Source organism: Dermacentor variabilis, chromosome 7 (genome assembly GCF_050947875.1).
Source record: "Dermacentor variabilis isolate Ectoservices chromosome 7, ASM5094787v1, whole genome shotgun sequence".
In the NCBI taxonomy this organism is placed as follows: Eukaryota; Metazoa; Arthropoda; class Arachnida; order Ixodida; family Ixodidae; genus Dermacentor; species Dermacentor variabilis.
The window spans coordinates 160528663-160553409 of NC_134574.1; the positions used below are offsets into that span (position 1 = coordinate 160528663).

Here is a 24747-nt window from a genome sequence, read left to right on the forward strand (position 1 = left end):
CTGCACATCTTACGGTAGCAGCTAAGTCTGGGCTGTTTAGGTTTATTTTTTAGATATTTGATTTTAAGAGTGCGCAAGAAACAAATAGTAAATTTCAAATTGAACAATGATTCGCATGTAAAAGAATTTAGCATGAAGTTTTGTTCTTGCAAATTTTGTGCAAAAGAAAAAGACCAGCTGCCACACGATCTAAGGGGTCGACTCTTATTGCATAGCAAAAACGTTGCTATCAATAACACAATGCAATACTTAGACATTGAGATGTACAGTGTCATCTACTCTTGTTGAAGGGAACACCAAATTAATATGCCAGCATAGATTATAGCTCAGTTCTTATAAAAAGGCCTGGAAAATGTTTTATCAATATAATTTATAGTGAGTCAAATCAATAGAGTGCCTTTTTCCCTCTAAAGAGATAGTCAAGTTATGTTGCCCTGTATACCAAAGAGGTATCCATATTGACACTGGAGCATACTGTGCTTTGTGGCAATCTCCTATTGCTTACAAAGTTTTCCTTTCCAGTTTTCCTACAGGAAATAGAAGGGTTTTCCCATTTTTTGTGGCAACTGAATTCTATGGGTTATCGCAAGCTCGTTAAGGCTAATCTACGTGACAAATGAAAGTGCGAACTCTGTATTGTGTTACTCTACATCACCACTTTGCGTGTAGCCATTCATGCTTGGAGGGTATCACCAAAGCCTACACAGGATGAAAGAGAGCGACCAGACAGCACTCTGTTCTGTTATTCTGTCTCTTTCGTCTTGCGTAAATTCTCGCGCTACGCTTCGAACATCAAGCAGTACTGACTTGCCCAGTTTGCTAGTCTCATTACGGTAGCCATTGTTGGCACAATGCAAGTTCATGGGCATTAGCGCGGCATTGCTGCACATATATTAGGCCATTATGTGGACGTTCCACGGACTAAGTGTTTTCACTGTGTGCAGACAGTAAAAAGCAGCATTCATATTTGCAGTGCCAAATTCAAGAAAACACGGGACGAGACCTGGACATCAGCTGAGTAAATTACACAATTACAAGTACAGTCAAACCCACTTATAACAGTATTCAAGTGACAAAAAAAAATTCCATTGTTATAACCAATAATTGTTATGACCTAGTTACATGAAAAAGAATCAAAATAGAGAGATGGCATTGCTGTTATGAGAAAACTATAATGGCGGGGAGGCCAGTGCCCCTCCCCACCACCGTTCTCCATCCGGCTGCTAATTGTGTTCACTCATTTAACTGTTTAACTTTGCTTCCTGCACGTTCCGATCGCTTCTAACAAGCCGCGGTTGTCAGCATTCAAGAATGGCACTGGTATAACAACTGCAAAGAGGGGTCACGGGCGTCAAGAGATGTGCAAGCTCCGCCGAGGCAACGCATTAGTGGCCCGAAAAGGGGTCTTCTAAAAAATGTTACAAGGTTGCCACAGTAGCCTCTCAGCTTGAGAAATCCTGAAGGAATGCAGAGGTGAGATCACTACAAGCATCTCACCACCCACTTACGTCTCACTGGCTTGCACAAGAAAACTCCGTGTCTGTTGGCCTTGCTCGCTTTACACGAAGCTGGCCGACATCCTTCTGCAAGTTATCCAGGTGCTCCACGTAGTGCAGCGGACGATTCCTTGCGAAAATGAAGCCCCAGGGAAATTGAATCATCTGCCAAGCCTCCTACAAGGGCAACATTGAGGCAGCCTGCACTACCATGTCATTGCTGCCATCATCGCCATCGCTATCCGATGCAAGCACGTTCATGACAATTGCCTCATCGATTAGAAGCACTAAGTTTCTAAATCTGTAGCAGTGCACTTTCTTTTCACTGGCAACATCATGCATTGCTGATGGTCAGCGGGCAGACCAGCCATCTTCCGTTTTTGTGGCTAGTAAAATGAAGCAAGGAACGCCTTCGACCCAACCTAGTATAATGAGTGCAAGCGACCTAATCTGTACTGCGCAGAATGAGGGGCCAGTCATAGCTTTATTTATTTATTTATTTATTTATTTTCAATACCCTAAAGGCCCCGAGAGGCATTACATAGGGGGGGATACAATTCACACATGATATTGTAATAAAAATGACTGAAGGCAAGAAGCACAGATTTCAGTAGAAGAAACACTTTGTAAAAGAAAGATAAAAAAAGAGAAAAAAAAAAGAGAAAAAAACGAAAAGTAATTTGGGCGAGAGTACATGGTACAATTCATATTTGCTGTACATGGCATTTTTCAACAAGGCACAAGTGGCAGGTGGGTGCGGGTAAATGGAAATTTAGAAATTATACATATATGTAACACAGGCCAGTCAAGAAGTGGCAGCTGAACATTTTATACATTTAAAAATGTGCGCAGGGCTGATTGGAAGGCAGACGGGTCAGTGATTGTCACAATATCTTCAGGTAGGGCGTTCCATTCGTTCACTGATAACACGAAAGGGGAATTTTGGAATTTTTTGGTCCTAGCAAATATGGGAGCCACTTTGCATACATGGTCATTGCGGGTGGACAGATAATGGGCGGGTAAGATGGGAGCAGATGAAAAAGATGAACCACTATAGTAAAGGGAGTGAAAAAAAGACAGACGGAAATATTTCCGTCGTGTGTCAAGATCCGGAAGATTAAGGGTCTGTTTTAATGCTGACACACTTTGATATGGAGAGTAGGAGCGCAAAATAAAGCGGGCGGCCTTATTTTGAATTGATTCGATGCAATCAGAAAGGTTAGCTGTGTGAGGGTTCCAAATAATTGAGGCGTAATCGAGGGTTGTTCTGACAAGGGAGATGTATGCACGAAGTCTTGTGTCACTGTTTGCAAGGTACAGACGGCGTTTTAAAAAGCCAAGTTTTTTTATTGCCTTGTTAGTAATATGCTCAACATGCGTGGCCCAGCTTAAGTCAGATGTAAGAATAACGCCCAGATATTTAAAGGAAGAGGTTCGTTCGAGTATGCAATTGCATAGAGTGCATAGAGCTTTCTCTATGGGCCATTGAGCAATCTGGGAGCAATACAGCGGGCGCGGTCCATTCATGTTTCGAAGGGTGGCCTGGCGTAGAGCTATGGGCGCAGCCCATCGCGCTTGGAGGGGTAGAAGGGGAAGGGGAGAGAGGCACGTGAAGTAGGCTGCAAAATAAGCTTCCGGCAGCTGTTGGAGTGTCAGGCCATTGTGCAGCAGCTTGATTTTTTTTTTTTTTTCAAGGATTTCGCATTTCATTACCTTTCGGCACAGCACCCTGTAGTCAGACTTCACCATTGTAACCAATAATGTGGCATGGGGGCATTGTAGTAAACGGGTTGTTTCACCATTGAAAACATACAAACGTTGACAGTGCAGCAGCTTCTCATTGTTCTGTCGGATATATTGTTAAAGCTGATATTGTTATAAGTGGGTTTGACTGTATGTGCACAGGAGCAAACAATGTGCACAAGCCAGGATAAAAGCATTTATATTGATGTTCTGCAACAAATCTACAAAGAAAGGGGCAAAAACCCAACTACCGCTACACATGCACTAAGCTTACATTCAAGTACTGAAACTCTTTTTGTGACAGTGCTACTGATGCAATGCTCACAAATTCTTTATGATTGTTGCTGATCGCTATGGTTTCCAAAATGGTCTCTGTTCGCCTGGTCTTTGCTCTTGTGCGGTACATGTGTGGTGGTGAAGGCTGGATTACATACTGCTGCATAGGCACCGGTGACAATGTCTGCCAAATGTAATTCATATTTAACAGGGAGAGGCGGGCTAGTTGGTGGTCGATATTGGAATGCATCATTTAACCATGCAAACAACAAAGGACAAAGAAGGAAACATACAGGACAGTGTCCTGTGTGTTTCCTTCTTTGTACTTTGTTGTTTGCATGGTTACATGATGCATTAAAATGTAATTCAGATTTATTCGAAGCGTAGGTAGAGACTGAAATCTAAAATAAAGATATGTGGCAGCAAAAGTTGACAATTACCAAATTATTCATAGCATGCTGAAGCCACATACCAAACAATGCCCGAGGGGTTGTGAGTTACCTTATTTATTTGAACATAAAGTGAGGTTTTCTCCCTGAAGTGACCGACAGATGTGAAGTCACTCCCTGCCTTATATGCAAGGCAGCTTTTTTTTTTAAAATTTGGTTTCACATGTTACAACCATGATCTGATTACGAGGCACGCCGGAATTGGGAGACTCCGGAAATTTGGACCACCTGGGGTTCTTTAAGATGCCCCTAAATCTAAGTACCACGGGTGTTTTTGCATTTCGCCCCCATTGAAATGCGACTGCCGTGGATGCAAGGCTGATAGAGTCAGTTACTGTTTTAATATGGCAGCAGCAGTGCAAGTTTGAGCGATTAATTTGGCAGGTGAAGCAGTATCATATTTTTGCGCACTGAGAATTTGAAACTTTTTACAGTAAGGGTGGAGTGGCAGGTTATGTACAAATTTTGCCTTGAGGTTGGCTTCATGGCAGCACAATTTGAGCCTTGTATAGCAGGCTCAAAACCTAAAAAAAAAGAAGAAAAGAGAAAGGGTTCTCACGAATTCAGTTTCGTTATCTCCTAGGAAACCCTACTCTCTCTCCACCTCAGCGTGTTGAAACTCTGTTCCCCCCTATTTCGTGGTTGCCATTTCGCATTCTGCGCATGTTAGTTTCCGAGTGTTTCAGGCAGTCCTCACCAAGTCTGAATAATCCACCAGCTACCCCACATTGCCTGATATTAATGTGCATACTCAAGTTATTTCGAGGGGGAGTCCCTTAGCTGCACCCTCACCTTATAATCTAATAAAAACGGTAGTCAGACAAATAAATGAATAACCCAATATGTTTGTCACTACATTCCTTTAAATCAGTGCATATAAGTTCTTGACTGGTATGTCTCACTGTATACAAAGAACTGATACATCAATCACAGAATCACGATTGGATGGATGGATATCCAATCTTGACTTGCCTTGTTTCCCCATGCTGCAGGTTATCGATGAGATCTTCAGGGTTTTACGCTTGGTTCAAGGGGCTGGTAACGGCTGCACGACAACTCCTCCGCGTGCGCACGAGATTCTGCAAGAGCTGCGTGACATCTCGTCGATGGCCATGGAGCACTTCGATGAGCGCATTGCACCGGGCCTCAAGCTCCATGTGGGACCCATGAAGCCCACTCTAGGATTTATTGGCGCAGGACACCATGGACCGTGTGCTGCCAGTGCAACAGTGCCACGCAGCTCTGAGCTAGGTGGGCTTCCAACAGTTTTTGCTGCCACCTCACTCTCTCTGTTTGACCAATATTTGGCACATAAGATTGCAGAGAAGTGCAACACACATAATAGCATTTTAGATTGGCCACTTCAGCACTCTAGGGTAGTGCTGGTAAAATAATGTAGGGTCGCTTTAAAGCCATACTATGAGAATAAGAAGGTCTAATTACTTTTATCGGATTTAGTAATTGCCATTTGTGCCCGCTTACACTCGCAGCAAGATTTAGTTGCTGTCTTACATGACCTTTGAAGCTGTGCCAGAACATTGGCGGATCACTATGCCTTGAACATGCCATAAGAGAAATGATGTAGGCAGTGAACAAATGTGACTTGGGGTTTCAAACGAAACAGAGGCTGGGTCTAATGCTGGGAAGGAAAATGGTAGCCATGACTTTACAAGACTTAAAGCAAAATGCAGGGCTTGTCATTACAGGGTAATGAGACTGGGTCTGGCAAAAATAATTTATTGATCTGAACGGTACATATTATTAAAATTCTTAAAATATAGTCTTCTTTGGCGTTGATACACCGCTGCCAATGTGATTCCCATGTTGCAAAGGCTCCCTGTAAGTCAGGTGCCATAACCTCTTTCGGAGACTCTGTGACAGCCCATCGGATTGCAAGAACACTGTCGAAAGGGTGACCTTTCAGGCTTCTCTTGACCTTTCGGAACAAGAAAAAGTCTGCCAGGCTCACATCAGGGCTGTACGGTGGTTGCGGCAAGGTTGCAACCCCTGTCCGGGCCAGGTAGGCAGTGTGCGTTGGAGTGTTGTCGTTGTGGAGCTTCCACCGATCAGCAATCTTTGGTCGTTTCCATTTGACGCCTCTGTGAATGTGCTTGAGGACTTTTTTGTACTGGAACATGGCGTTGACGGTTCGTCCCGGAGGTACAAATTCTTTGTGGACCACCCCACGCTTGTCAAAAAAGACAATGAACATTGTCTTTACCTTGTACCTCGACATTCTCAGTTTCCTGGGGTGCTAGGAGTTCGCGGTGTGCCACTCTGAACTTTGGCACTTAGTTTCGGGGTCGTACTAGAACACCCATGTTTAGTCCATGTTATTACGCCGTCTAAAATGTTTCGTTAACTTTCTAACTGCACCAACATCTCACAGGAAATGTCAACTCGTCGTCGTTTTTGTTCATCACTCAACACTTTTGGCACCAATTTCAGACAAACCTTGCGCATATTCACATTTTCAGGAATTTCGCGAACCGTTGTTTTGCACATGTTGAGGTCTTTGGCGATTAATCTGATACTCAAATGGCAGTTGAAGTCCAGGAGATTTTTTACTTTAGCCACATTTTCATCCAAACCACTCCAGGGTGTCTACCAAGTTGGCATTTCCAAATTCCCTGAATTTTCCAGGTTTTCCTCGAGTGCCATTGCAAAATTCTCTGAGTGACACAAAACTTTGTTTTATGTCAAGACAGGCTAACACCATGTCACCCAATGCTGCCACTCTCTAGTAAGCATGTTAAAAAATAAAAAAGGACTTAATCCAGTTTGAATAGTAAGGAGTAGTATTTATTTTATTTAAAAAGAGAACAGAAGGGAGGGGTTAGTAACATGCACAGTGAATAAAATATCTTCGAAAAAAATGGTAATGCCCATTGCAAATATAAATAAAAATAGATGCATACAGAAGCAAACATTTTCGAACATGAGCTATTTCTGTCAGCTGATAGCAAGCTCATTGGTATGAGGTCCGAACTTTGTCACAACTGAGATTCTCTCTCAGCAGCTGGAAGGTCAATCTTAACTGTCCTGACATACTCTCAGCATCAGCCAACACCTTGTTTTTTGAGCTCAAGCTTCTTCAAAGTGGCGGCACACTTCCTTTCCCATTCATTTGTCAGTGTATCAGTCCTTTCTGTTCTTGTCCTCCTTCTGCCGCTCATTTGCCCCACGGACCATATTAAGCATCCTCTTGGTCAGTTGTACTGTCAACATCTGATTTTTCTGACTCCCTTGGGGCCGCGAAAACACCCCAAAAAATGAATTCACAACTTTTACTGCCCTTAAGAGCTCAAATCGCCAAAGGCACACCCGAAAAAACCCCGAGGACCTGCCAGTACACTTATTAGGCATGTCGGTCCTGGTACTGTGACAGGAGACAGCGGGTGCACACGTGTATAATACATACTGTGTACCGTGATAATTGCCCCTTTCCTCGCTTGTTGCGCTTCACCGCAATACTTTGCATATGCTTCACCGCGTAACATTTCTGTATTGAGGCGAAGCTGACTTTCGAAAACTGGCATTGTGCGACGCATCGTGATTTTCAAGCTTCGAAGCCAATCGCAAGAAGAACAAAGACGGAGTCGGTGCCATTGCTGACAATGGCGAAATCTTTCAATAAAAAAATTGACTGCCCTTCCACTACTGTGAAGAGGGGTGCAAGCGAAGCTCGGGATCTGTAGCTCTTCGCTGTTGTAACGCCTCGGCATCGCGCTCTCTCACGGCGAGGTTGAGACATCGATGATGAGCCTTTTCTCAAGCGAGTTCAGGGTGGCATTCGCGAAACGCCTCCTGTTCTTCAGTCGAATGCAGGACACGTGGCCCACTGCTGTTCCTTAAACGCAGCCTGCTCTTCGGCAGAATGAACCAAACACAGCCTCCCCATCTGACTGCAGATCCTGAACTGGTGGGGAATGGCGGGCGTGAGGCACGCGAACACGCGATCACACCCCTTCCCTCCTCTGGAGAAAGGGGACACCTGTGATTGGCTCGTGCCTTGCACTGCGTCTACTTCTTCATGCATATAAAACCCCGCTCTAAAGGGTGTGTGTGATGAACCGACAGTCGCTGAATCAGTTGGCGTGGTGGTCTTGCAAAACAGAGATCAGTGGTTCGAATCCGCAGCCTGACAAGCAATTTCTATTTTTGCGCGGCTTGAGTTTTTTTTTTATGGCAACACTGACGCCGTCACAAGTGAGGCAATACAAGCATCGCTTGAAAACGCAGAACCGAATGGCAAGGAGCTTAATCGCAAATGTCGAAGCAGCTAGACCTAGTGTTGCTGCAGTAGTGGCTACAGCTGCCAGCGGATCTGCGTGCAAGAGCGCCGGTTCGAGGCGGTGAGAAAATCAAAATGACGGCAGTAGTGGCTTTGATTAATGCCATTTCGGACCTGTGGTCACTGCAAGAAGTCTGGAAGGTCAAACGGCGAAGGGTTCTTGCGTCCAAAATTTCAGTCATTCTTATATATTGACTCTATGAGGTACATGGCCGTCCAAAAAATCGGTCCAAAAGATACGACCGAAAAATCGGCCATTGACTGTACACTGGCAACTCCTCCAGCCGATGACATGGCATCAAAGATGATTCGGTACAACTCCTCTGTTACTCGAGCCAGCATTAGTGCGACTTTTGTTTCCTTTCGATAAAATTACAGCTAATTTTCCCTGATAGAAGCACAATTTTACCAAGTTTTCCCTGAGTATTTCCAGACTGTTAAGAATCCCTGAGAATTCCCGGTTTTTCTGGTTGGTAGACACTCTGCATTCGTTGGAAGGCGTCCAAGATTGCTCCATGTCTTCAATGGTCTCCCGTCCATTCTCGAACTCACTGAACCGCTGGAAAACCTGGGCCCTTGACAGGGTGTCGTCTTTGTTAAGTCTCCTTAACCAAGGCAAGCGTCTCGGAAGTGGTTTTGCCCATGTAAAAGCGAAATTTAATCGCATGCCCCTGCTCGAGCGAATGCTTCATTTCTGGCATTTTCTGCCATGACAAAAACTCAGAAACATATCTTGCGCCACCTCAGATCCTCACTGCATCAGAGCCCGGACGCAACTGCTGCCCGAAGCATTACTTAGCTTAAAACTCCCACCATAAATTTAGCCTCTGGGGACCACACTACTGGCGACTGCAGCGCCGCACGGTAGGCAGTCTCATTACTTTACGGAAAAACCCTGCAAGTTAGATAAGAAATACAAAATGGTGATCTTGCAGCCGAAACTGGAGGGAAGAAGTGGGCTCGGCTGGACATATCGCCGCTGTTATGGCTGCATTCTGATGTGGGTGCAGGAAAAAACAAAAGAAATTGATAGACTTGAGCGATTTCTCTGGCATTGTACTCGCATACAGCAACAGCAGCAGGTTGTCACCGTGGAAACCGCTGTCTTCTGCAGTACAACTTCTCTGAAATGCATGCAATATTGTCCTCATCCACTACAGTATTGCCTGCAGTGGCCTCCGAAGTACCGTCGGCATAAATTTTTCAGGCTCCCTTGGAACTGCGAAAGTATCTGAAAAATCAGGCAGTCCAAAAAAATGAACGCATGCTGGAAAACCACTATTTTATTGATATTGCTTGAGTGGAGGATGTCTAGGACGGAGTAGCAGAACTCTGCAACTCTGCCAGTGCATCATTGAGGTGGCTCTGTAAAAAGCCATTGATAAAAGAAGTCACAGCTTCTCGTGAAAGGCGAAGCATCAATTGCGATAGCAAATTATTAGACAGCTATATGAAGTAAGGATAGTAGTTTGATCGGCCATATAAACTTGTAAACATCCTCTTACTAACTAAACTAACAAGCATTGTGTCATGCACGCACAAGCAAACATGAACACATCTCACTCGATGACAGCGGAAACTCCCTGTCAAGAACATTGGCGTGAGGAAGCATGGCAGCAGTAGCAGCGAGCGAATTGACCTTCGTGCTGCCTCTCGCTTCAACACAAACTAAGCGGCGAGAACACAGCGCACACGAAGCTATCGGCACTCGGCCCACTCTGTCCCCATCACAGACCGCTTTCAAGATAGGGCCCGCGTGGCCGCACCATGTGCAGCAGCCGCCAGAGTAGTATCCCTCCCCTGGTACCGTGCACGCATTGTAAGACTGCACACTTCTTCCCTTGCCCGCACGAGATCGGGCCACCATCATCAGCTCACCCTCGCACGCTTTCACTCGCACATGCCGCATACGGTGTGCGGCCATGATGTTTTTGCCCTTGAACTTTACATAAAACATCACAGCAATGACAATGGTGGAAATGTGCCTGGAGTGTCCATATAATTTCTATTGCAGTGAAAATAAATACACAAGGTCTGAAGGCTACCTCTTATAACACTTTTGGTTTGTAAAATTCATTAATTCACCCTTTGCATGACGTTCCGCTTGCACAAAATAATGTATGCTTGAATTTCGCCTAGGGTCATGACATCACTTTCACTGATAACAGGGTCATCAATGCTCGCATTAACTCGGAGCTTCTCAGTAACACAGGCGCTGGCTCCTCATTTTTCATTTGTTAATTCCGCACAGAGGTTGTCCTCGTTCTCAGCTGCAAGAAATCATTCAAATGTTATCTCAAAAGATCAGCATTTGCATAGGTCATCAGTAACAAGGTCTGCGGAAGAGGACTGATCAGGCATGCTTTCGTTATCTTCAGTCAAGATTGCTGGCCCAATACAGAGTGCGAGGCTCACGTGGTGAAAACACTGGCGAAGCTTGTCTTGTGTTGCTGCCTCCCATGCATCCATAAGCACGCCGACAGCAGACCTGAGATCAACTTTCTAACTTTTGGCACTGTTCGAGTGTCTGAGCATGTGTGACCTGTACAAAAGCTTAATATTGCGAATCACGCCAGGGTCGATCAACTGGAGGATTGCTGTCATGTTCAGAGGTAGGAATTCCATCTGTACAGCCTGTAGCTTCTTGGTGTGTCCATGCAAAGCACATTTGTCCACAAACAGCCAAACTTTCTGCTATTCAAACCTTCTGTCCATATTGTGGATGTACTATTCGAATAACTGCTGCATTATCCAAGCCTTCTTGTTCGCTTCGTGTAAAGCAGGTGCGGTTGCCCCATTAAAACATATTGGATTCTTCAATTTCCCTATGACAAGCATTGGAAGCTTCTCGCTACCTACCCAACATGCTGCTGCCTACGAAGACAGTCGGCCGTTCTTTACTGTGTTCGCCTCCATGGCAGGGGTAAACAGCAAGGGCAAGCCTTTTTCCTGGGAGCATTTTGTAGAACAACCCAGTTTCATCGCAGTTGAAAATGTTCTCAAGCACAAACTGCTGCGACAAAGACTGGAGCTTTCCATTGCGATATTGTTCAAATGGCTGAATCGTTGACAGCACTGCTTTCACCGCACATCATATCGAATCTGAAGTCATTCTCAATCATGTCTCATTCACCCATCACTGATCTTGTAAATACTCCACATTCATTTGAAGCGCGAGAGCTTTCACCTTTTATTTCAAGGTGCAATGCGAGATTGGAACCTGCTTGGCAATTATAGCATGTAAAGCTTCCTCAAGTTTTAGATAGACACCATGACTCGCGTTCTGACGTCATTTGAGCCTTTCTTTATTTTCCAGCGGTTTCTAGGATCTTCACCTTATTTTTGAACAAATCCAAAATCACCTGCTTGGAAATGCCAAACTCTTTGCTCACGTCAGCTTGTGAGTAGCTGCTCTCAACTGGCAAGATGATAGTTTGTGTTTTTTTTTTTTTTTGTTCCTCCCCCCCCCCCCCCATTGTGAACCAACGGTAGTGCTTTCTGCACTTCAAAACTATCAGCAACAATGATGGAACATGGAGTCAGCACCATTGTCGACAGCAGTAAATTTAAAAAAAAAAGTCAGTCAGCGGTGATTTAGCAGTAAGGGCATTACGTTGCTCCTCTTTGAGGTCCCGGATCCATGATTTAAACCGCATTCATCACATTGCAAATTATTGTTTAGCAGCTCACTCGACACACATCCTGCCTCTTCTAGAATCGAAGTGCATCTGATGGTAGTCCGAAGAAGACTACCGTCAGTTGCACTATATGTCTATATTTACCACCCGACTGGTTTCCCACACTTCATGTACACTTTTTTCCACTTTGACACTCCTAAAGCGAGAACCACGTGTATAGGACGCAGCATTGGTGTCAACTGGCATCTGGTTGTGTGAAAAGCGACTATTCTTGTTACTGTTGGATGAAATTGAGGAAGGGTGGAATTTTGCTGGCTGCACCCATGACAACTGACACCTGAACAATGGCCAGAAGTAAGTTTCCAGAAGTTTACGGGCTCCACACTTCTGTTAACCAGCCAGTGTGGAGGCACTTTTGAAGATGACACCACTGGCCTTCGCTTCTCCCACCCTCCTAGGTGCGCACACACTGATATCTGGCAGGTACAGACCTTTGCACCACTCACGCGTCTCCCCTCGTGAAACACGTCAGCAGAGAAAAAAGGGAAAAACTTTTTTTATTTGAGGCGACTCGCACGCAGAAGCTTTTTGCCCAGGCATAATAATTGCCTTTTCCGTAGTCAATGCAAGTTGGTCCCCCTTAATGCTAACACATTAAAAGCATGTCATCGAACAGCAGGAAGTTTCTAAGTAAACGTAGAATCAGCTAGGCCTAGCATCACAGAGCGCACGGCAGCACAAAATGACTGTGCACCAAACTTGCCGAATACCATGTGGCAAAAACAAATGTCTGTGGTAGCTGCAGTAGTTATGGCTGCCAATACATCAGCGTGCGAAAGTGCTGGTTCGAGGTTACGAGATAAATCAAAATGGCACTGGTCGTGGCTTCAATGAAGGCTGTTTAGAAGTTGTGGTCACGGCATAAAATCCAGAACATCTGACGGCAAAATGTTTGAGCTTCTGAAATTTTTAATGTCATTATACATTAGCTCTATAGGGATACGTGGCAGTGCCGCAAAAGCATCCAAATTATCGGGCCTGTCTGAAAAATTGCTGATTTACTGTGTATGCATGGCCACCACCAGTCTTAGACTCTTTGTAGTGCGCACCACTTTACACAAATTACCATAGGTCAGTGAAGTAAACAAAACTCAGTAAGACTCACTCACAAATTTTATCTCCTGCTTAGAGCTTAATCTGACTCTGGCTCCCGGGCTTATCTGAGTGTAAGTGAGCTGACTCATGAGCGAGCTTGCTGACCTATGCTAATTACTACCCACGAGTTTTGTGTGATACTGCATGGAAAGTGCATCCTTCTCTGAAGTGCACATTGCCACAAGGACACGAGTTGAATATTAGTAGCAATGGTGGGCAACGTATAGTTTTAAGCACACAAATGCTTACTTGGCTACCCTTCCACGCATTTTGTTAACGTTCATATGCAACGTACGATGTGTCGGAATAATGAAGCCGTTGAAGACTATGTGGTTCTCTATTAGCAGGTGTGTTCTTTAGAGATAACTGACATGAATATACAGTCGACTTCTGTTCATTTAATTAACCCTGTTGGGACTGCCAAAACTGATTGAATTATCCGGCGGATCGAATTAAACATGATGCAGAAAAAAAACATGAAGATAAGCAGATAAATAATGTAGAATGATAATAGAGCTCCTAAACAATGTAGAAGTCTAAAGCACACCCAATTTTTTAGCAAGAAAAATGGGCAAGGGTCCAAAATGTGTTGCAGAACGGCGTCCAATTTCCTAAAGTCAGCTTTGCCGCATTACATCCTGCCAACACCGCCGAGACGGTTTTGGTATAGTGTCCAATCGGCACTGTGGAGCCAATTTTCGGCCCACTTTTCTAGAAAGAAAAAAAAAAGGTGCATGTTAGAATCTGATAAATGCCGTGAACGGGCATTGTGAGCTATCATTCTCGCTTGAAAACCTTCCTAGGGCAGGTCGAAAATAGTCGTTTTTGACTAGAGATGACATGTGTTCAACACATTTGCTCTTCGCCAAAACAGGCACTGCCACTTCAGGGGATAGGGAAAAGGTGACGTGAGAAGGCAAGGAAATGCTGGATACACTTAAGTTCAAGGTGCAGTATGGTGCATTTCTACAATTTCTCAAAAATAAAAACATGCAAATATGTCAAGCGGACAACTAACACAGGGCGTGCGGAAGCAGAGCCGCATTAATTAAAGCTTACCACAGGGTCTAGACAACACAATGGAAGCGGTTGCACGTCAAATCAACACTTCTACGCCCGCCATGATAGCTTTGTGGCTATGGCATCGCTCGCGGTTGCGGACTTGACCGAGACAGTCACATTTCGGTGGGGGGGAATAAAAAGCGCTCACACACTTTGATTTAGGGACACGTTAAAGAACACCACGGTGCCAAAATTAATCCAGAGTGTGCCACTATGGCCTGCCTCATAATCCGATTGTGGTTTTGGCACATACAGCCCCATAATCCAATTCAAGTTTTATGCTTCTGCCACGATGCGATGTGCCATGTAAGGCAATGACGGTGCTCAACCCTCTCAGAGGTTATGAAATATGGCGCACAACAATGCCTCAAGCAAACACGTCTCCCTTTGTGTTTTGTGTACAACGCAGACAAACAGCACTGGTACACGCAAGGTAACATTTAACATCAACTCACTACTCTTGTGTTGGACAAAATGTTGAAGAAATTAAACATTCACCATCAACATCGCCGCTAATTGTCAATCAAAGCAAGCTTCGCTTACATTGATTCCCACAGTGCGTGGGATCTGCATAACTTTTTAAAAATGAGATTTGGGTTGAAAATTGCTTGTGCGGCGCATTCGGACACAAAACCAAAACCGCATTTGCAACATTTGTATGCTTTACCGCTAAACACAACTGTATTGCAGCAAAGCTGACTTCAAAATAGGAGTCGAAGCGGACCCTGCGAAATGAGTCGCTGTTGTATAACACACACAAGACCTTTGCCTATTTTTCTTGCTAAAAAATTTGCCGACATTTACGATACTCCCTAATACGAAATTTGAGCGCAGCTCTATGCTTTTTTTCATTTCACGATATATTGGCTGGCGCGAACAATCTGTCTCGTGCGGCATGTTGCAAATGGAGTAAAATATGGCACAACTTCCTCGCTAATCTGAAAATCGCGAGAGCCACTGTGTGGTCGACATATGGGTGCAATTCACAGCAGCCACTGCTGACAGACCTCCCAGATGACACGCGCCATCTCATAGTCATCATTGCTGCACTGCATTTTTCTTCTCGCCCTTTAGCCATGCCCTCCTCCTCCACTTTCCACCCCGTGGTTCCGCTGCACCCTCCTCCTCTGCTTTCCTCCTCATTTCGTTAATCCGCCACAGTGCTCCGCATTTACTTTTGACCATTAGCTCAGTTAGGCCGATGCTCACCACAGCAACGGGCACCTAAGAACTGCGCTCTGAAATTGGGTGCGCATCAGATTCGAAGGCGTGTTAAAATCGGGCAAATACTGCTAAGCGAATCGGCAATGTGTTTTCACGCTTTTTCTGTATCTTGCTTTATTCAACCTGCCGGATAATTCAATCAATTTCGCCAGTCCCATCAGCTTTGAATTAACCAAGGTGAACTGTATAAGTGATGATGGTAGATTGTCTGCCACCATCTATGTTGCAAAAAAAGATGACAATTTGACGTCCTCTGCACACAAGTCAATCGGAAAGCGTCAAGACCCATGTCATGTAAGGTGGACTCGTCATAAGCCAAAGAGTGATGATCACGCATGATGAGCTGAGGTTGTCAAGGTTCCTAAAGGGTAGAAGCGAAACGCAATTTATTGGGCAATAACCTGTTCAAAACATTACCTGTCAAAGTTTGTACACAAGCACCAGCATTTTGTATTCGCGAATTGCAAAAAACATAGAAGAAATAATGAGGAACAGTTTTAGCAAGAGCAGATAAAATTATATTTATGGCTAAGCTTTATAACCACTTTACCACCACTCCCCTCTGTAATCCCTTTGGCCCTGAGGGTATCATAAATAAATAATTAATTGTATGAAGCGTATGTAAACATTTGGGTTCGTGAATAAGAATTGGATACTTTGGGCCTGCACTAAAGTCTTGATTGAGAATTTTAACATTTGATGATCTGGTCTCATCAGCTACCAGTGAGTTTATCCCACTTTACCACGTCAGTCACCAACACCATCCTCTCCTCGAAAAACCACTATCCTTGATACAATATTGTCCACTTAGCTGGCCTCACTTCCTCTTCTCCCCAGAGGCAGTTGCCATTGCCTTCTTGCCAATACAACTTTCATATTGTGGCCAAACCATCTGAGGTTTTCCTCCTGAACACCTGCTTCTGTGTTCCCCACATTTACCTTCTCTCGGATGTCGTCTTCCCATGACAGTGTGAAAACCTGTCTTGGCATCCTCATTTTTGGCCTCTTGCAAGTTATGAGTACTATACTTCATTAGAGTCAGCATTGTTGGCCATTCTCCCTGTCTACCCCCTCGACTTGGTCCTTATCTTCTTGTTGCACAGAACACCTGAAACATCTTTCCAACTCTTCCATCCTGCCGGGATTCTGCTGGTCATCTCACTTTCCTCGCTGCCTTCTTCGTCTGCCATTCAACCAAGGTACTTGAACTGATTTGTCCTCTTGATCATCATGTCATCGAACTTAGGTCTTCGCTTAAGTTATTTCTCATTTTACAGGCACTCGTTTTGGTTCTGCTCCTCCTCAAGCCTTTGTTTGTATTTTCCTTGAAAGACTTCTCACAGCACTGCAACTTCACCTTGATATTTTCCTTCAACCTTGCACAGAAGAGTAGTTTCATTGGAGTGTTCCAAGGTGTTTTTTCTGTGTGGTGTTTCACTGGAAACCAACTGGCTCGAAATTTCTCACATCCGTCTGTCCAAGATCAGTTGCAACTATATTGATCCTTCTGCAGTTCCTGCTTTTCTGACTGTCAACCTTGTGCCTGTAGACTAGAACAATTATGCTTTTGCCCCACTCGTTTAGGAACCATTCTTATTTATAAATTGTTGTCAGGAGATCACTTAATACATAAATTTTTTCTCTCACTGCTATCCATGCTTCAGCTTGGAATTCTGCTTGGTCTGAAGGAATCTACATTACTAATCCCTTCAGTGCTTTATAAACTTCTAACTTGTGTAATTTTTACATTCTGCAATCTGTCCTTCTGTTCATATCGATTCTCTAAATTGTGCAGTCATGGTAGAAAATCCCTCCCCTATTTTCATACTTCTTTCGAGTTTTTCAATGCATCAACTCCCTTGATGTTGATGACCTTCTTTGTCATCTTCCTCTGGCTTATAGCAATCCTGGAACTGTTCTTCCACCCTATGTTTGCTTTCAGGTTCTCGTATATTTCTTTATGTACCCTCAGGTATTGCCTGCACTGTTTTATTTGTTTGCTTCATCTTCATGTAAAATTTGAAGTCCTCAAGTCCCTTCCCTTGTAGTCCTTTTTCTTTGTAGGTCCTGCTGGCTTTTCTCACACCATCAGCTTTGTTTTCCTAAAGTTTGTGAAAAAAATTTTTCCTAACACTTCAGTCTTCCCATGCCTGATTAGTTCTACATTCCTACCATTCTTGCAGACAGGTGTGAAAATCTTGGAAGCTTGTGTCTTGTTCGAGGCAGCTCCTTGAATCTCTACCTTACTTTGACAGCGTGAAACTCGGAACACTTTAAAGCGAAGCTTTTTTTTTTTTAGAACCCTCCCAGCCATCCTGAACGTGGCTGCTGGCTGGATGCTGCTGCTGTCTTTTGAAATAGTTCATACACAGGGCAGCACTACTGTCTTTAGTACCCTTATAGGTGTCCAGGCTGGTGAACCTGTTTCCTACGGAATTACTCTGATAAAATAAGTTATACTTAAATATCCTCAATGCAACAAATATATGTATAACAAAAATATATAACCTTTCTTACCTTTCTATGCCTACTTTCCTAACTATTAGGCTGCAATCACATGTAGAGGATGATGAATTCCATACTATGGCTCATACCCACAACAGAGGATTGGCCAAGAAGTGGGCAGTACGTTTAAAATAAATAAGAAGTGAAGAAATACAACACAATGTAAGAGTTGTCACAATGCGTAGCACGGGAACGCGAGAGCACATGCGTGGTTGCTAGTTTCTTTGATGCTAAAGATGCAGGAATGAAATTGGCAAGCTTATAGCACTTCATTAACTGCTTTACAAAAGCTTCACTTGACATAAACTCAAAAAAGTGCATGGGATCTGCATAGTTTTATCCTGCCTTACTCCCTTGGTGTTTCTCTTTTTAATTTTTTATTCAGTGGTCTACAAAAACTGCCTGGTGATTGCTGTGCCACATGTTAATGTAGAGTGATCTTACATTTGTTGATTACCTTGAGATCCTTCTGTGTTCTGCCCTCCACTTGCATAACTAATAGGGTACTATACCCGCTAGGTGGAGGATGAGTTGACCACTGCGAATTCCTGTGCCAGGGAGATGTCTTTGCCAACCCTTCATTCGCTAACACACAGCCGTGTGCCCCAAGGGCGTCATTTCTGGCTCCAGTGAGTCCGTTCAGGTCGCCTCCGACAACAACACTGTCGCAGACATCCAGCTTCCCAACTGCTTCAGTCACGTTACTCCAAAAGGCTTTGTTCTCTTCCCTGCTCGTTGCAAATTGAGGCATACGCACTAATGATGCGACCTCGCCTAGGTGCAGCTCCACTACAAGTAATTCTGTCATTCTTTCAGTTCCGGCATGTATCTGTACGGCACGATTCCAACCAGATTCCTTCCCTCCTTGCAAACACTGCTGGAGATTTTTCTTGGTTTTTTGCCTCCTTTCAAATCTTGTTTGTAAAAAAATGTCAATCATCCTCCTGTTGTCATCCTTTATCTGTCCTGTCAAGATGCCAATATGGATTGAATTAACCGTAAGCACTAAAGAAAGGTGAGATTGCTTGTTTGGCCACTCCTTTTCATGATGGGGTAATTCTAGCACGCTTCCAGCATTCCATGACCAGTAATGGGACTCTGCGTCACCCATGTGAGAAGCCATAGCATCGTCCGATGACTGAAAAGAAGCCATCGTAACAAGTTTCGCAAGGTGTTTTGCAATCAGCTGCTGCACTTGACGTCAACTATTCATTGTTTATGCAGACCTTTGACTAACCAGATCAATATTTTTGATTTACGGCCTCAAGGTCTTTCACAAAAATTGCTATAAATCGGTAAAGCTTGAAAAATAAATGAAGCAAGAAATTTACAAATCGCAAATAGGTCATGAAAAAAGAGATACTGCATATCGCAATTTTGTAAACTACACCTGTTAAAGTGTCTGAGGCTGACAACCATGATATACAGTCAAATCTTATTATAATGAAGTCACATTCGATACGAAAATACTTTGTTATAATACTTTATTTTCAGTATAAGCGTATATTTCTTGCACGCAGATATTTACGAGAAATATTTTACATTCACTTCATTGTATCCATGTTCATTTTTTCAAGGTTTGACTATTATTTCTCAATTTACTTGCGATGGTTACCTACTTCATCTGCAGCAGCATTTCAGTGGGGGCAAAATGCAGAAACGCCCATGGTACCATGCTTTGGGTGCACATTGGAGAACCCCAGGTGGTCAAAAGGGACCTGGATCCCCCCCACTATGGCGTGCCTCATAATCATACCTTGGGTTTGGCACATGAAACCCTCAAATTTAGTTTTTTTAGTGCCATGATTATTGAGTGACACTCTTCTTGCTTGCGTAGCACTTCCAGTTCACCTCCAGAGATGACCAGGGACGAAACTTTATAACTTTGTTCGCTTTTTCGTTCAAAGGTAGAGTACGCATCCATTATTTTGAATCCACATCAGACCTATCTGATCGATCAGCTCGAAGCAATACAAAATAAAGCAGCAAGATATATCACAAAAAATTCTCGCGAAACTACAGTGTTACGGATATCAAGGAATCACTTTCATTGCCCTCGCTTCAAAACCGCCGACTAATAACATCGTTATCACATTTTCACGCGCTTTATCATAGTAGATCCCCGTTCCGCGAATCTTACATCAATGCGGCTCATAGTATTTTTCAGCGTTTTGATCACCCATTTAAAGTGCAACCCCTTTTTGCTCGCACTAATCTGTACCGTCATTCACCATTACTTTTGGCAATATATCATTGGAATAAACTACCGAGGGACATTGTATCTGCCATTAACCATGATGTTTTTGTTAACAAGTTGAAGGTTTTTCTAAATGTGTGATTATTTCTGTGTTGAGTGCTTACTTGCGTATGTTATTCTTTCTGTATATAATTGTGTCACTGTATCTTACCAATGTTCTTTTTTTTACGTGTTTTTAATTGTAACTGGCTCCCCCCCCTATGTAATGCCCGAATAGGCCTTTAGGGTATATGAATAAATAAATAAATAAACTCAAAATAAATCAGAAAAAAAATAGTAAAGTGCAAGATTCATGGGTTTCATAATAGATATGATATCAGAGCTAAAGTTTAGTTAAAATTTGAGTTACTGAAGTGTCTGGAATAACTAGAATTGATTAGAAATCACTAATTACCACACACGAAAGCACAGAATCGTATACTTTAGAGACCCGCCACGTGAGCACGACTTTGATGAAATTCCTGGAAACCCGGAAGTAGAAAGCAGAAGTAATGACGTTACTAATGACGTCACTGACAAGAAGGTGGCATGATATTTAACTGGCTAATTAACGGAAAACAATTGCCTGGCATAGACTGAGCATCTGCCTAGCAGAGCGGATGTGACGTCACTCCCTCCTCTCTCGCTTCTCCTATTCTGGCGCTCACCTGCTCGCTTGCTCGCAACAGCTGCGTGCGTGTGCTCATTACATGCTTTGACGTCGGCACTGGAGAGGGCAAATAAAGTGCGCTTCGTGCATCGCTCATTAGGGGGCTAAACCCTGCCAGGTGCCCTGCATTGCGCTTCCTCCTCACCCGCATATTGTGCCAGGGGAAAGACGTTCGCTTGCTTAACCTAACAAAAACCAACACCGAGGTGCAAGTGCCATAAGAGACACCTGAATCAAAGATTAGGGTCGCCTACCCTTTTTTTTTACCTGCTTCATGTAGGTTTTGAAAAAGTTGTTTTCACAAATTATTCATGTGTTTCAATTTGTCCTGTTTAAATGGCTCAGTAGTTACAGCTGATAGCATTGCAATTGTTTTTTTATTGAGTTACAGAGTCGTACACTTTACACTTCAGTTGTTAAAAATGTGCCTGTTGTCATAGCCTTAATCAAATTGTCACGAACTTGCCACTTCCAGCTGCTTCACAGTATCCCTACTTGACCACTCTTGCACTTTCTTTTCCTGCCCCTCTCCTTTCTGTAAACGTGAAAGGAGTATTTGGTGCCAAAATTTGCATAGTATTCATGCTAGAATCTGATTTGAAAACATTACTAGTATTTGGGTACTGTTAGCTATATTTGTTTATCATAGACAGTGAATAGAATTTGCAGACGCACAATCATGAACTTTGAAGCTGCAAATGGGCAACGGTGTACAAGGCTAATAACAAAAGTCCTGCCCACTGACAATGTTAAGAGTGCTAAATAAATATTGAATGAAAGTTACCTTATTGCCATTCAATGCAGTCGCCTCCTGAGCCCGCCAGCATTTGGGGACAACTGTACAAATGTGCAACTCCATTTTTGGGAGCTGTCGGATGACTTGGGTCAGGTCCATTGATAGCTCATCCACACATTTGTAACACGCCTTTTAACTGATTTTATAACTTTTGAAAGAGATCAAAACCCGGTGAACTTGGATCTGGGATGTATGGCTGGTGGGACGAAGTTCCCCAGCTATATTTATTCAAAAGTTCCTGGACCGTTCCCGCACCGTACAGTGTGTACTCGTTTTCTGGTCGGGGGACAGAACATGGAGCACCCATCTTTAAGTGATATTCCTTTTCTGCAAGGGGGTCATTGAGATCTGGTTAACCAGCATGATGACAAGCCTGCTTCATGAACTATCTCTTTTATGGTCATCCGACAATTTTCTTCAGTCATCACCGTAACAATGTAGATTGATGTGTCATCCATCGCTCTTTGAAGACGGTATGACCGGGGATCATGTTCGATGCTGCTTTGGTCCCTTAGAAAGCACACTGACCAGTGGGAAATTGTGCTGTGATCAAAAGTCCCTTGCTCACATACTTCCTGCAGGGCAGCATGAATCTGTGTCAGTGTTTTCCAACACAAAATCTCAATCCTCCGATATACACGCTGCTCCAAATTAGTAGCATGACCTGAAGATTGTGGCGATTCTATTTCTGACATGTCTTTGCTTGCGATGCCCTGTACTAACTGGCCACATTTTTAATGCCAGCCTGACAGAGATTGCCATTGTGTTATACAATCGCCTAGACAAATTGTGTCAGCCAATGCAGCGCTAAGTGGTCATGTGCAGAACTTTTGCTATGACCGTAAAAGTTATAATTTTGTCATGGAATATCTTTCTCTGTGCATGCTTTCGCACTGAAGAGAAAGAAAGATTTCCCAAAATGCATAAATTACCCAAAATGCAAAGCAGTCAATAGCCTACATTTGTGTTAGTCTGCTGTCCGCCATCATGCAGCTGGTGTGTCCCATAAAGCACAACTGGCAAAAGCTCTGTTGCCAGAGCTTGTTAAAGACAATTAAAGAAGGTATTCCATTATGGCATCATTTTTTTCTAGTCATTATTGTCACTTTTTTGCTTCTTATTGGGTTCCAAGACAGAAGCGCCAGGTAATGAAAAGTTCGTGGTCTCCGTCTATAGCAGTGCTCCGCCGGGAGTCACTTAGACCACCGCGGAGGTCCGAGGATCCGAGCCCCTCAGGGGTACGATCAGCTCAGCTACGTGTGTAGCGTGTGCCCAAAGCAGATGCTCGTTCGGTCTCCTCTGGGAGCGAGACAGAGCGCCGCAAGGAGAAGGCCCAGAGTACAAGGAAGGCGTTTATTAGACGACCACCTTGGCGTTTATGATAACTGTTACACCTGTATCGGCACAGGGCCCGTGAGCCGAAGCTTCCGTAAGTCAAGGGTGACATTCAGTATCAGAAAACGCGGTAACACGCCGCTACACGGGAGGATGGCTCCGAACAACTGTGGTACCAGGGCAACGTTCCTTCAGCTCGGAGTAGCCTCCAAGGGCGACTCGGCGCAGTACGACTGCGCACGTCAAGTGAGCCGCATCTCTTTGGCGTGGCCAGGAGCAGCGAATAGGTACGCAAGCGCCTCGGATCTAGGACCTCCGGCAAGATCGGCTAACCCAAGGGGTGACCGGGAGAGTTGGAAGTCAGTACGCACCGCTTCGCTGTCCGAGAGCTTCTCCCTGCGTTGCCGCTCTTCGGTCGGCTTGAGCCACCAGGAGAGAGGGAACCGCGGATTCCCACCCAAACAGACTAATCGGGTGAGCCCCTGGACCGTTCGGGCATGGACAGCAGCAAGTGTTTTACGGTCCCACTGCTGTTTGGCGCCCTCGGAGGAACAAGAGAAAGGGAAAGCAATGGACCGCGTGCGCAGAGTTCGAAAGCGATCTCGCCGCGATGCGGCTCCTATGCCCAAAACATGTTGCGCTATGGCGCTGCAGCGAACTGGACTACGCAGTCCCCACAAGTTGCATGCCCAAAAGCCATCACAAAGCTTGCTAAAGCATAAATCTAAATGTTGTGGAAGAGCAGCTGGGGCCCAATGGCGACGGCTAAGTGAAACACATTCATGTGCAGTGCTCTGCGCACTTAATGCATTGTGTTTGCGACAGCTGTCGTGGCTTTCCTGTAGTGCACACCACTGCCCTTGCACACCACGGATCGACAATGAAAGCCTTCAGGTGTTGGGGCCTTTGCAATATGTATTTTCATCTTTTATGTATGCACCTGATTTCAGTAGCCTCAACCGCTGGCATCATTTCAATCCCGGGAGAGGGGCCCATAGCAGCAGTCACTGTAAAATGTACTTTAGGGGAGCCTGACTGACCTGCAATAGGGTCAGGGGTTCTGTGATGCATGGAAGTTGAAGAGCCATTGCACCAGAGAATTATTGATAGCCCTTGCAGCATACTTGGAAAGCGAACGTGTTGCTTTGGAAGCATCAACGGCAGGTCTCATATTCGGTTCTCCTTTGTGCAGCAACTGCTACCTCCATCTTAGGACGGGTACAGAAACCATGTGTGCATGCAGCCGCACATTCGAGCTTGACAGAGGAGCTGAAGCAAGTGCGTGCAACCAACTTGAGCCTCCGCAAGTCACTGACGGAGTGCAAGTCCAAGGTGAGAAATCCACTTTTGGATAGCAGGTGTTACCTGAGACAGGAACTCTATAAACTTTTCTGCAGCTGCACATCATAGCGAACAAACAATTGTCAGTATGGCTCAGTTCTTTTTATTTCATCGCTGACTTATGACTACTTGAGCCGCAGTTTAGCAACAGTGTGGTGCTTCCTCAGGTTTCTGAAGCTGTATGATGTAAAAACTTAAGCATACTGCTGCGTCTGGGCAATCATTTGGTTGGCATCCTTCTTATCACACACACAAAAAGAATGGTACACTTTCGTTCTTTTTTCTGTATATCTAAGTTTTATCTTTACTTTAGGTACAGCAATTAATCATGGATAGACGCATTAGAAGCAAGTCACTTTGTAGAAATTGCCAGGGTAACATTCTCTGGGTAATTTTGTTGTCATTTGAAATGGGATGAGACAATACAAAATATATAGGACGAAACACTGCACTGATTCTGTGATTTTTATTTTGTTTATTGTTTTCACAATTCATTGTTTCCTTGCATGCCACCACAACAGTATTGT

General features: G+C 44.1%; 1 protein-coding gene across 2 annotated transcripts in view; it reads left to right on the forward strand.

The window, feature by feature from the left end:
* pall (F-box protein pallbearer) overlaps window positions 1–24747 on the forward strand; it is a 30120-nt gene that overhangs the window by 2772 nt on the left and 2601 nt on the right. The window contains exons 3-5 of one of the 2 annotated variants that reach the window (XM_075699920.1): window positions 4957–5215; window positions 16441–16536; window positions 24072–24211. In XM_075699920.1, coding sequence (XP_075556035.1) covers window positions 4957–5215; window positions 16441–16536; window positions 24072–24211 — 495 coding nt within the window. The remainder of the gene's footprint in view (window positions 1–4956; window positions 5216–16440; window positions 16537–24071; window positions 24212–24747) is intronic. The other variant, XM_075699921.1, reaches the window with a different exon arrangement.